This window comes from Lolium rigidum, chromosome 3, assembly GCF_022539505.1.
Source record: "Lolium rigidum isolate FL_2022 chromosome 3, APGP_CSIRO_Lrig_0.1, whole genome shotgun sequence".
Taxonomy (NCBI): domain Eukaryota; kingdom Viridiplantae; phylum Streptophyta; class Magnoliopsida; order Poales; family Poaceae; genus Lolium; species Lolium rigidum.
Window position 1 is genome coordinate 284,156,788 of NC_061510.1, and position 11,571 is coordinate 284,168,358.

The 11,571-nt window shown below is 45.1% G+C and overlaps 2 protein-coding genes and 1 pseudogene across 2 annotated transcripts; 2 read left to right on the forward strand and 1 right to left on the reverse strand.

Annotated features, from left to right (window-relative positions):
* Window positions 1–646: 646 nt before the first annotated feature.
* Window positions 647–1,801, reverse strand: LOC124696613 (annotated as a pseudogene).
* A 2,948-nt stretch (window positions 1,802–4,749) lies between these two features.
* LOC124703503 (21.9 kDa heat shock protein-like) lies at window positions 4,750–5,355 on the forward strand. The gene has a single exon (XM_047235712.1). It carries the CDS (start codon window positions 4,750–4,752, stop codon window positions 5,353–5,355), a length of 606 nt encoding a protein of 201 aa, XP_047091668.1.
* Window positions 5,356–6,958: 1,603 nt separating this feature from the next.
* LOC124703504 (AP-2 complex subunit sigma) lies at window positions 6,959–10,481 on the forward strand. Its single transcript, XM_047235713.1, has 6 exons — window positions 6,959–7,090; window positions 7,187–7,285; window positions 7,375–7,425; window positions 8,524–8,697; window positions 9,304–9,363; window positions 10,239–10,481. The coding sequence occupies exons 1-6, from the start codon at window positions 7,088–7,090 to the stop codon at window positions 10,278–10,280; spliced, it is 429 nt and encodes a 142-aa protein (XP_047091669.1). The 5' UTR covers window positions 6,959–7,087; the 3' UTR covers window positions 10,281–10,481.
* The last annotated feature ends 1,090 nt before the right edge of the window (window positions 10,482–11,571 follow it).

Sequence of the window (11,571 nt, forward strand, 5' to 3'; positions counted from 1 at the left end):
CTCATATTTCAATTACTAGTTTTATATTGGACAAAATATCAAAAGGCTCACGAATCTCAAAGCAGACTGGACGGTGGATATGACACCGGTATGCACCAGTGCTGTAAATTCGCTGCGTTGGTGAAAGCTCTTTTGTTGATGCATGAATGTGGCTTTCTAGATATTGCAACTTGGTCTCGAAGTTGGTTATTTAGCAGAACTTATACTCTCTCCATCTCACGAAACATGTCTTAGATTGGTCTAAATTTAAACAAATCTAAGACATGTTGAATGGGACCGAGGAAGTAGATGCCAAAAACGTAAAATCAGTAAATCGGTCTGATCAATTTAGATCTGCAACTCCTTGCCTGCAGGGATAAGACCTAGCACGGTTCTGAAACATCAGCCAACACTCATCGCTAGTCTGTTGTGCATTGTTCCTTGCTGATAGTTGCTTTTATTTGAATGTAAGAGTATTTGACAACATCTCAGTACAACATGTCAACATCCCATTGCTTATTGTACAAACAAATTTTGCTGAAACAAACAAAGAGCTATATATAGGGCACAAATTTGTGATGCTGTACAAGAAAGAATATATGAAGATCTCAAGCCATCTTGATCGATCAGTAAAACATTCTACTACTACTATCTATCTACTCTGAAGTTACCGATCACTAGTTGTCTTCGCTGGCTACTGGTACGGGTCAATCCAGGACGCGTCGTTGGCTGCAGCTTCCTTCCATCTCCTGTCGAAAATCTGCATCTCAGCATGCGATCGCCTCCTCACCGCGACCCGGAAGGCCGCGGCCTTGCCCTCGGTGCCGCCGAGCGTAGGGACACCCCTGTGGAGGACGTACTCGCTGTCGACGACGCCGACCTTGAGCGTCCTGTCGCCCTGCGCGCAGTAGCCGAGCTTGTAGTCGAGGCCCCAGGCGTGCACGAGGTCGTTCTGGACCATGCCCCAGCTGCAGCGCCACGCTGCGCGGGAGAAGACCGGCACCATCATCTCCACCCACCCCGCGCACGGCGGCCCCGTGCTGCTGTCGTCGCACCCTCCTCCTCCCAAGGCCGAAGCCGCCTTATAGAACCTCCTGTGCACGTCGCCTCCTCCGTTGGTTGTTGCACGCGCCGTGATGCCGTGGTGGATCTCGGAGCGGCGGTCGAGCGCCGGCTGAGATACCTCAAGCCCTTCTCTCTTGACGATGTCGAGGTACCGGACTGGGTCGAAGGCGTCCACCTCGACGTCCTCGTCCCACAGGAAGACGTAGTCGTACTCGGCGACAATGTCGGGGTGCAGGAACCGCTTGGCGAACCACCACTTGGTCTGGCCGCGCGCCGACACGTGCACAGCGCGGCGCGACCACTCGAGGTCATCCCACTGATCCTCCCCGGCGCCGTCGTAGTGGAAGACCATCAAGGTGAATCTGTCCGCCGGGAACTTGGAGACGAGCTTGTCGACGGCGGCCTTGTTCTTGATGCCCACCGGGATCGCTAAGAGGCTCTTCGAGGAGCCACCGTGCTGCTTCTCAGGGTCGCCGACCATGGACACCATCTCGAGGTTGGACGTGCCGTGCACGATGCCCCTCGGTAAAGCCTTGCCGCCCGACGGCTCCTTCTTGGCTTGTTTCGCTCCATGGACTATGCGTAGCAGTTTACGCGAGACTGCGCCGGGATCTTCAGAAACTTTGTCCGTTCGTGATCCTGATGTCAGGTTACTATGATCCTTGTGATGAACCGTGAAGCCTGTGCCGGCGAGGAAGATTAGCGCGAGGAGGAAGGCGAGCACCACCGGCAGCGAGAAGCGCTTCCGCGACGACATGTCTGCCCGGCCAATCGATCGCTCACGGGTTCAAATTATTTGGGACGATGCTGTAGCTGGTTACGGCGTAGTTTATATAACCATGGCTAGCACGTAGACCGATCCGAGTCGGCGTTGGAAAGAATCAGTTGATGATACAGCCCCGAAGTGCACGTAGAGCAATCCAAGATCAAGCTGGAATCGTTGGAAGCAGCTGCGTTTATTTTTGAGTTTGGAACAGAGTCGGAGACTCGGAGCTGTTTCTGGCGGTGCACACGGCTGACATTCCACGTAACGCTATACTTCTGCACATGTGTTAACTGATTATTATTCGGGCGTGCCTAATTCTCAATCGACCGAAAATTAATTCTTAGTCACGTGATGGGATCTCACGATTTTGTATTGTAAACTATTTTTCTCAGTTACGAAAAAACTTCAGTTGCTACCCCTTTGCAACAAGATTCTTTATAGTTACAACCCACTTACAATTTCATCCCACACGATACAAAGTCAAAAAAGATGTATGAGCTCTAACTTAATTCTCAGCCGGCTAAGAATTAGCAAAACCAAAATTAATTATACTTCTTGGTATTCTATTCAATCGTCGTCAAGTACGATGCTAGCTAACTGCGTTCACTCCACTAGACTAGAAAGGGTCATACAAGGTCTCTGGGAGACTATTCTGAAAACATTGACGGTTGTAATTTGTTCGCAACTATTTTTTCACAAAAGAGAAGAATACGTAACTTTCTTAAATCATGAGGAAAATCCATGTGTCTTTTGGGATTCCCCCCCCCCCCCCCCCGCAAAAAAACGATAATTTTTTTCTTTAGAAATAGTACACATATTTGTGACATCTATGGCAGGTTTCACTTCAATGAATCATGAATAATTTATAACGACATTCAGCCAGCCACATATAGATGTTTAACATAGGCTAAATCCTCAATCTCCAAAATACATGCATACCTAAGTCTTAGTGCATTCACCGCCCACATCATCCTTGCAAGCCTTTTGCTCTCGTTGTACCTTATCCATCACCTCCTAATCTTGTCAGTTGCCAACATCTTCCTCCTAACATATGGCATCCTCCTCTTATTTGGCTTCACCAACTTCGCCCCATCGTAGAGCAAACAGTTAAACACCTCCCTACTTCTGAATGTTTGTGGTGGCATCCTTGTCCACCTATGAGGTGGTGGAGGCATGCCACCACGATGATACTTTCCCGGCCTCGACACCGTGGCAGCCATTCGGTAGTATTGGTGAGGCTGGTCTTCAATCTCCTCTACACCATTAGGGTGAAAGAGAGAAGTGAGTGAAATTAAGTACAAGATGGGAGAATTTTTACTCTTACAACACTCTAATTTTCTATATATGAAAAATGTTGTACTTTGCATGTATGCCATTTAATTTCTCTTGCTTCAGTGTGCATAGTAGGGAAAGGGAAATTTTTGGGTGCATGCTATTACAAGCTAGGTTTGGAAATTTAAAATGATTTGTAGCTCAATATCATCTGGTTGATTTGCATCATATTTTTGCCCTTGGCTTTGTATAGAAGAGGGCTTCAAACCTAGACCCATAACTTAGTTTTGCCCTTCAGAACAACATATAAGTTGTTAAACTATTTGAGTGAATTCCACTTTCTACCCTACAGTTGCGCATTTGTGACACATATTACCCCATTTAGTGCAACTTTTACACAAATATCACATCTAGGAGTCTTTAAACACGGTTTTACCCCAATTTAGCAATTTTCTATTTTTGTTAGATAGGACCTGCGTATTTCGTCGATGTGGTGCGGCAAAATGTGTAAATATCGGAGGCCATCATCTACAATTATGTCCAGACTTCTCTTATATAATTGTTTCATTCCTCGTCCCCGTAATGATATTTTTGAAAGTCGGTAATCACCTCACACCTTGCCCAATGAATACACACCAGAAATCAAGGGTCCAAATGTTCTAAAATGCCTAATCTATATGATTTTTTAATTCAACGGGGTAATTAGTGTCACAAATGCAGAACTACAGGGTAAAAAGTGGAATTCACTCAAACTATTTTGGAACAATCTGAGGATATCACAACTTTGGTACCAATATGGTCATAGCTTGTCTACATGTGACCGTAAAATTGATCTACATATTAACAATTTTTTTAATTTTCAACAAACTGAGATTTATCTTAGGGCTCGATCAAACTCAACACCGATAGATCAACGCTCCTACATTCGTGCTATGGGTCTATCTTATCCAGTCCCCACCTTATCTTCTCAAGATTCTCTTCTTCCTTGCACACACTACCCAAAAACAATGAAGAGAGGAGAGGAGGAGAGACCAGCGAGCCATAGCCGATGATGACGTGGTTGCCGCGCCGTAGAGGGCGATGGCGAGAAAGAAACTCAAGTAGAGGGTGCGGGTGCGTGGTCACAAGTGCTAGAAAAGAAGGGTGTGGGGGCTTTAGAGGGGTGGCTGGGGTGGCGGTGGACCGGCGGAGGAGAAGCTTCGGGCAGAGAGGGGCAGCACGCCAGCCGCGGGCTGGCAGGGCTCAGGTTCAGCTGGCGGTGGCTGGGGGCCAACGGCTCACCGGAGAGGGAGAAAAAAAAAGTTCTCAGTCAACTATGTCTTAACTGGACCCATATATTAAGCCCAGTGAGACAGCTAGGCCCAACCAGGCAGAAGACATTTCTCGAGTCCCCGGGAACTCCTGGCCACCAACCTCCATATCTCCGGAAGCTCGTAGAAATGGGATCAAACGAACGAAGCTTCTCGAGTCCTCGAGCTAGCTGCTTGCATGGAAATCGACCTGTCACAACCTGTATAAATACCGACGAGCTCACGCCACATCTCGAGTAAGGAAAAGAATCGACACACACGCTGTCGAATTAACACGATCGAGAGCTAGGCAGCTAGCGCGAAACAAAGCGGTTCATCCAACAATAGTTGAAGCTTCGTATACAGGAGAGTGTAGCAATGGCGGCTGTGTCCAAGAAGGCTCTGGCCGTAGCGGCTTTTCTCGCAATGGCCGTGCTGGCCCCGCCCGTGGCCGCGCTGGTGCCGTACGGCCTGAGCGGCGGGCTATGGGACCTGCTCGACGACCCGTTCCGGGTGCTGGAGCAGACGCCGCTCGCGGTGTCCAGGCCGGCGTCGGCCAGCAGCCAGGCGGGGGCAATCTCCCCGGCGGTGGCGCTGGCGAGGTGCGACTGGAAGGAGACGCCCGACGCGCACGTCATCTCGCTCGACGTGCCCGGGGTGCGGCGGGACGACGTGAAGGTGGAGGTGGAGGACAACCGCGTGCTGCGCGTCTCCGGCGAGCGCAGGGCGGACGAGGAGAAGGAGGGCGAGCGGTGGCACCGCGCCGAGCGCGCCGCGGGGAGGTTCTGGCGCCGGTTCCGCATGCCTGCCGGCGCCGACGTCGACCGCGTGACTGCGCGCCTCGAGGACGGCGTGCTCACCGTCACAGTGCCGAAGGTTGCCGAGCACCGGAGGCGGGAGCCGCGCGTCATCAGCATCGCCGGGGAGGACGCCAACAGCGGTGGCAAGGGCGCGGAGGTCAGGACGTCGAAGGCCGATGTGTGATCGAGCACATAGCGCTTGTGACTTGTGCAGGAGATCACGATTTGGAGAACTATCGGTTGTTCACGCGTTCATATGTGGAAATGCCTTTGCCTATGTGTGTGTGTGTGGTAAATTGTGAGGTTGCTCTGTATTGCCGATGAAATGGGATTTCTGTTCAATATTAACGTGGCGAGAGTTGTCTTGTGTTCTACCCTTATGAGCTGATGTTGGATCCTTCGATCAATCGAAACATTTGCCACTTCTACGCTAAATTTTGTACTGATTTAATCTCTTGGAGCATCATACTCAATAATAGTAGTACTCGCCTGTTTTCGTAAGCAAAAGTTGCTTTTGTGCGTACGGAAGTGGTATTTTGGAACCTGGAAGGATATCCTATCTTTATTTTAAAATAAATCTTACATATATTTTGAAATTTTCAAAAAAATAAAACAAAAAATGCACAATTCACACACATATTCACATGCTACGCGCTTAGAAGTCATTTCGGGAAGAATTAATTTGTCATGTGGCGTGTGTAAAAAGGAAAAATATCGGTGCAGAGAATAAGGTTGCTTATATAGATCACAAAAAATATTAGTTTTTTATGGAACTTGAATTTTTTTGTAATTTTTTTTCAATAATTTCAAATATAATTTTTTGATAGAGAGAGCATATGCACCCCGAGAGCCGAGTTAAATTTCACAAAAACATGTACTCCTTCGTGATAATTTCCTACATATTGCTCCTTTGTAATCTTAGTTTTTCTTAAATTATGCTGAAGGATGAAGATTTGGTGCACATGAGTATCAGTGCTTCCGGTTTTCGAAATATCTAAATATTATATTTTTATGTATTAAAGAATTATAAAATTATTCCATGAATACATACATATGTTATGAATACTCGTGCGAAGTTTCGGTAAAAATTATGTTATAATTTTAGCTACAAAAAAACATTATGGCTATATATATGGATAATTTTTGTTAGAAATTTGTCTTTTTATATAGTTCATAATACGACATATTTTCTTCCGAAAGTTTTACAATACATTCAGAAAATTTCTATGTATGTGCAGATTTAAGCTCAATTTTTTTGAAATCTCATAAATATGTTTTTAAAAAATTGAAAACACTAATGCTCATGTACCAAAGTCACTTTTTGTTAAATTATCCACAAATTGGAGAATGCCTAATATGCAATTATAGTGGTGGAGAACTGGAGATGGACAACTATGTGTATGTTTCTTCCACCAATTTTTTTAAATGTTATTGAATAAAACTATGTGTATGTTATTCTATATGTAATTTTTTTGCGCCTATAGCGTACCATCAAACTTGAACTTAAATTGTGATTCGTGCACCTATAAGATGTGCACATATAAGATGTAGGGTATAATTAAGATGATTTGATGAATTTCAGTAGTCGACAAGTGGTATATATATGGCTAAAAATAGATATCAACATCCTGTATTTTTTCTCACTCCTGTCCATGTGTCAATTGCTGAAGCTGGTGTACAGGATAAATTTGTAGACGGGTTTTTATAAAATTATTCTCCTACCAAAAATAGTCCAAAGTGGACAAAAATATATGAAACCAATTGGAGTTACAACGGTCTTTCAGAGTTTCAGACTACGTGGTCAAGGAGAGAGAGAGAGAGGGGAAGAGAAGGGAATTCCCCAGTCTCTCCCCAAACCTAAATCGATTGCCAAATCGACCCGAAGCCATCCCCGATTACGAACCCGATCTTACGACATGGTACCGCAACCAATCGCTTCCGCACCAATTCAACCAGGTTTACGTCTAATCGAGACTGGCTAAATATTCTTCCATTTCTTGGATTTGGCGCTGCAGATCCGGTTCATCCTGCTGCAGAACCGGCAGGGGAAGACGCGGCTGGCCAAGTACTACGTCCCGCTGGAAGACTCCGAGAAGCACAAGGTCGAGTACGAGGTGAGAGGGTTGCGCGGATCACCATTAGTTCGGCCCGATTCCAGTTTCGGTTTGTCCTTTGTTGATCCTGTTTCCTCGCCGGTCTACAGGTGCACCGGCTGGTGGTCAATCGGGACCCCAAGTTCACCAACTTCGTGGAGGTATGTCGACTGCTTGATATTGATTCGATCCTGAGCTATTTTCGGCTGCACAATTTTCTCTTGGCACAAAAATGACTAGTTAGCTTAGGACTAGCCTTCTGCCAGAGACTAGGTAGTACCAGCGAAAGGACTCTTCTTTCATTTGCAGTTTGGTTGGCTGGGTGCTTAAATCAGCAGACTTTCTTGAGCTGATCGATGGGATTGGAAGCGAGAAACTATTAATTGCGATGTGAATTGTGTGCATGAGTTATATCTTCCTTTTATTCTGTGCTGGCTTATTATGCAGCTGCTATGGATTACGATATATGATTTCTTGTAGTATAAATTTTCCAAAGAACGATAGTTTGGATAGCGGTTTATTCATTTTAGTTCTAAAGGAATACGAAAAGGGGTATGATTTACTATCAACACACAGCAGTCTTTAGTGAATCCAAATTGTTTTCAACTACTAGGGTAATCCAAGATTCTGTTGTCTGCAATTCACTGGTATGTTTGCTTATACACGGTCCGATGATTGATTTCTCGTCTAGTAACAAGACTTTTCCACTGTCTTATCAATATGACTTACCCTATTCTATTGTTTGTCTCAAAAGAATATATATAGACACGTTATGACCTTTGCTTACACCCACTTAAACCTTAGGTATTAGTTACATCTGGATTGAGACTTTGAGAAAGTGAGGAAAACATGACTTACCCTATTCTATTGTTTGTCTCAAAAGAATGTAAATAGACATGTTATAAGACCTTTTATTCACTATTGGACTTGCTATATGAGACAATATTGTGTCGACTGATTAGCTCCTTGTTGGATATCTACACATAGCTAAATTTAATTTTGCAATTGACAACTAAAGTATATATGGAAGTGTAACAATATAGAACCTCTTTGTAATCTTTTCCATCTGAACTTGATTTCTGATGAATCCATTGATTCAATTTCATTGCTAAAGTTAGTAGATCTGGCTTTGTAGTTTCCTAGTGCATTGACTGATTCCAGACTGTAAAATCTGGCATATGATCTATAGCAGCACTTGAACCTTAAATTTGCTTGGTTTGTGTTTTTTTTTGCCTCATTGTGGAATTTTTCTGATGCAGTTTCGCACGCACAAAGTTATCTACAGGAGATATGCTGGACTATTTTTCGCAATTTGTGTAGATATCACAGACAATGAGTTGGCATACTTGGAATGCATCCACTTGTTCGTTGAGATACTGGACCATTTCTTCAGCAACGTCTGTGAGCTTGATTTAGTATTTAATTTTCATAAGGTAACTGTTTTTTCATCCCTGGCTCACACTTTCCCTACTCAGCTTATGGTCTTGTTCTGATCCCTTTTTATGTGTTAGAACAGACACATGTTTGGCTAACCAATTCATACTTTTCTTCTCAATATATTTTTGCATAACCATAATTAATATTATGTGTAACAATTAACATTTGATTCGAGGGGTACCAGTTCACTTGATATGCGTATATGGTTTGTTAGAATAATGTTGCTTAGCGAAGTTCCTCTGTATATCCAAGATCCAAACTTACTAAGCTTTATGTTGCAATTATGTTCACCAACAACTTAATGAATTTCATGATATAAAATTATTGATAGGGTTCAGGTTATCCAATAATAATGTAATAATAATAGTAATAATATAATGTGTGGATGCGACTGAGATGTATGAAATAGTTATCCACATAGAGCATATAGGTTTTACTGACATCTTGACCATTTCTGTTACGCAACCTCTCTCTGTATCAGCGTAGTATCAGGTTATTTTTCAACAATTAATCATTTATTTGCACCCGTGTAAAATATGCTTTACCATGTAGTTTGCAGTTCTTTTGGAAGTATCTTGTTCTTATTTCACTTTATCATGTAGGTTTACTTGATATTAGATGAGTTTATTCTTGCTGGAGAGCTGCAAGAGACAAGCAAAAAGGTGTGTATCTCTTTGTTCTTTTTTCTGACACAATAGTGTTGATCGTAATTATTTATTTCTTTTTATCGCATTTAATAGATGTATATATCGATTTCCTCATTTTAATACCGTATGAAATGAAGGAAACATAACTCAGTTTAGTCCCATTGGGAGACCTATGATTGGCCAGCTTATGCTGTCTAGAATTATTGTGGTTTTAGCCTTTTCTTTTCCGTAAGGACGGCATGGCGATATACTATGCTATGATCAAATTCATGAGCTTTCTTGAGTTGAGATCCACTTGGGTTGAATTTTTTTCATATTTTTTTATTTGCATAAAGAACGAGGTGGGGACTAGGGCTACAGTGGGGGTCTAACATGTCCCTTCACTATTTCAGACTTCGTTTTATCTTTGTTTAGGCAGTACAAGTCATGTTGGTGCATTAAATCTCTTAACTTGCTAGTGGTGTCAGCCTCGATCTGTGGAAGCCCAGTGGTGCCACTAAAAGTGTGTTCATGTGTTCCCTAAACTATCATAGTTAGGTGTGTTTAAAGAGTGTTAAACAAGCAGCAAGTAGGTTAGCTCAATTTCTGTCGTTGGTTGCAAACCAAGCGATCAAGCTAGCACATAAAAAGACACACAGTTTCATAGTTTGAACTCAAACGGTTTTTTAACACTTGCAACGAACAGCACCCTGAGCAAAAGTGGATGCTTATGGACATGTTGGTTCGGCATGTTTAATGCTTCCTTTCTTCTTCTTGATGAAGTAACACTTGCAGTGATCTGTACGGTCAGCAAATTATGTATTTTCAACTTCTGTGATTTACTGAAATCGCTGGACACGGGCCTATGTATTCCAAAAATAAGTAACTGTCAGCACCTAACATACTTGCAGGCAATAATAGAGAGGATGGGCGAACTGGAGAAGCTGGACTAAGTAATTTGTCTGATGAAGCCGTTCAAAACTCTCCTTTGAGAATGTATGCAGTTATCATACCATGTTCTGTTCAATCTTGTATAGTTGTTCTATCTTTATCACCGGTGTATTCTGAGTTCACTGATATTTGAACTTTGTGGGAATCTAACAGCAGTATTTTTTATCCAAATATAATGATAAACAACAGTCTATTCATCCAAATCCATTGCAGCTGTTATTCATTCGTTTTGTTAATATAATTTTGTGTAGTTTCAAGATACTTAGGGTGTGTTTGGTAGCCTGGGTCTACTCAGATTCTTCATCTCTCCTCAACTATGCTCACCTCAACTATGCTGAGTTGAGATTTTTGCTTTGTTTGGCAGGCCGGATGTGTTGAGATTTGCTGAGTAGAGAAGTTGTTTGGTGGTCATGTATGACTAGAGCCGGGCCATACAAAAATAAAAAGCAATCGGGTCCCTAAATATAAGAAACAAGAGCAATCGGGTCCCTAGAATACTCGTCCATGGCAGAGATGCTGCTGTGGAGGCCGGCGGCCGTGGCTCGCGCCGGTGAGGGAGGTGGCCGTGGCTCGCGCCGGTGAGGGAGGTGGCCGTGGCTCGCGCCGGTGACGGAGGCGGACGTGGCTGGAGGCGGCGCGAGGCCGAGGCGGCCGTTGCTCGCGACCGTGGCTGGAGACGGGGCGAGGCCATGGCAGCGCGAGGCCGATGCGGCGCTGGCCTGCTCGCGCCGGTGAGGGAGGCGGCCGTGGCTCGCGCCGGTGAGGGAGGCAGACTTGGCTGGAGGCGGCGCGAGGCCGAGGCGGCCGTTGCTCGCGACCGTGGCTGGAGACGGGGCTAGGCCATGGCAGCGCGAGGCCGATGCGGCGCTGGCCTGCTCGCGTGAGGAAACGTCAGATGCCGGCGGCCGTGGCTCGCGTCGGAGCGGGAGGAGGGCAGGCATGCGAGCTCCTCGTCGGTGGAGGAGCGCCGGAGCGGGAAGAGGGCGTGGGACGGTCGCAGGGAGGAGGAGGCGGTGGTTGCTCTCTAGGAGGAGGACGGGAGGGAGAGCAAGATTGGGGGGAAATGAGGAGGGGGCTGGGGGTCTGGGGGGAGGAGAGACGCGCGGGGCCCATGCTACAGTCTTTTGCGGGGATGAGTTCAGCCTGGGCGACCTGAGAAGCTCGATTCGGCCTTCGCTCCTCGGCAGGGCGCTGAGCCCTTTTCCGTATCTCCTTAGCAGTGTGGAGGTGGGAAGAACCGGTCTAACAAACAAAGGATTCCTTCAAAATCTCGGTTGGGAGAAGATATTCTGA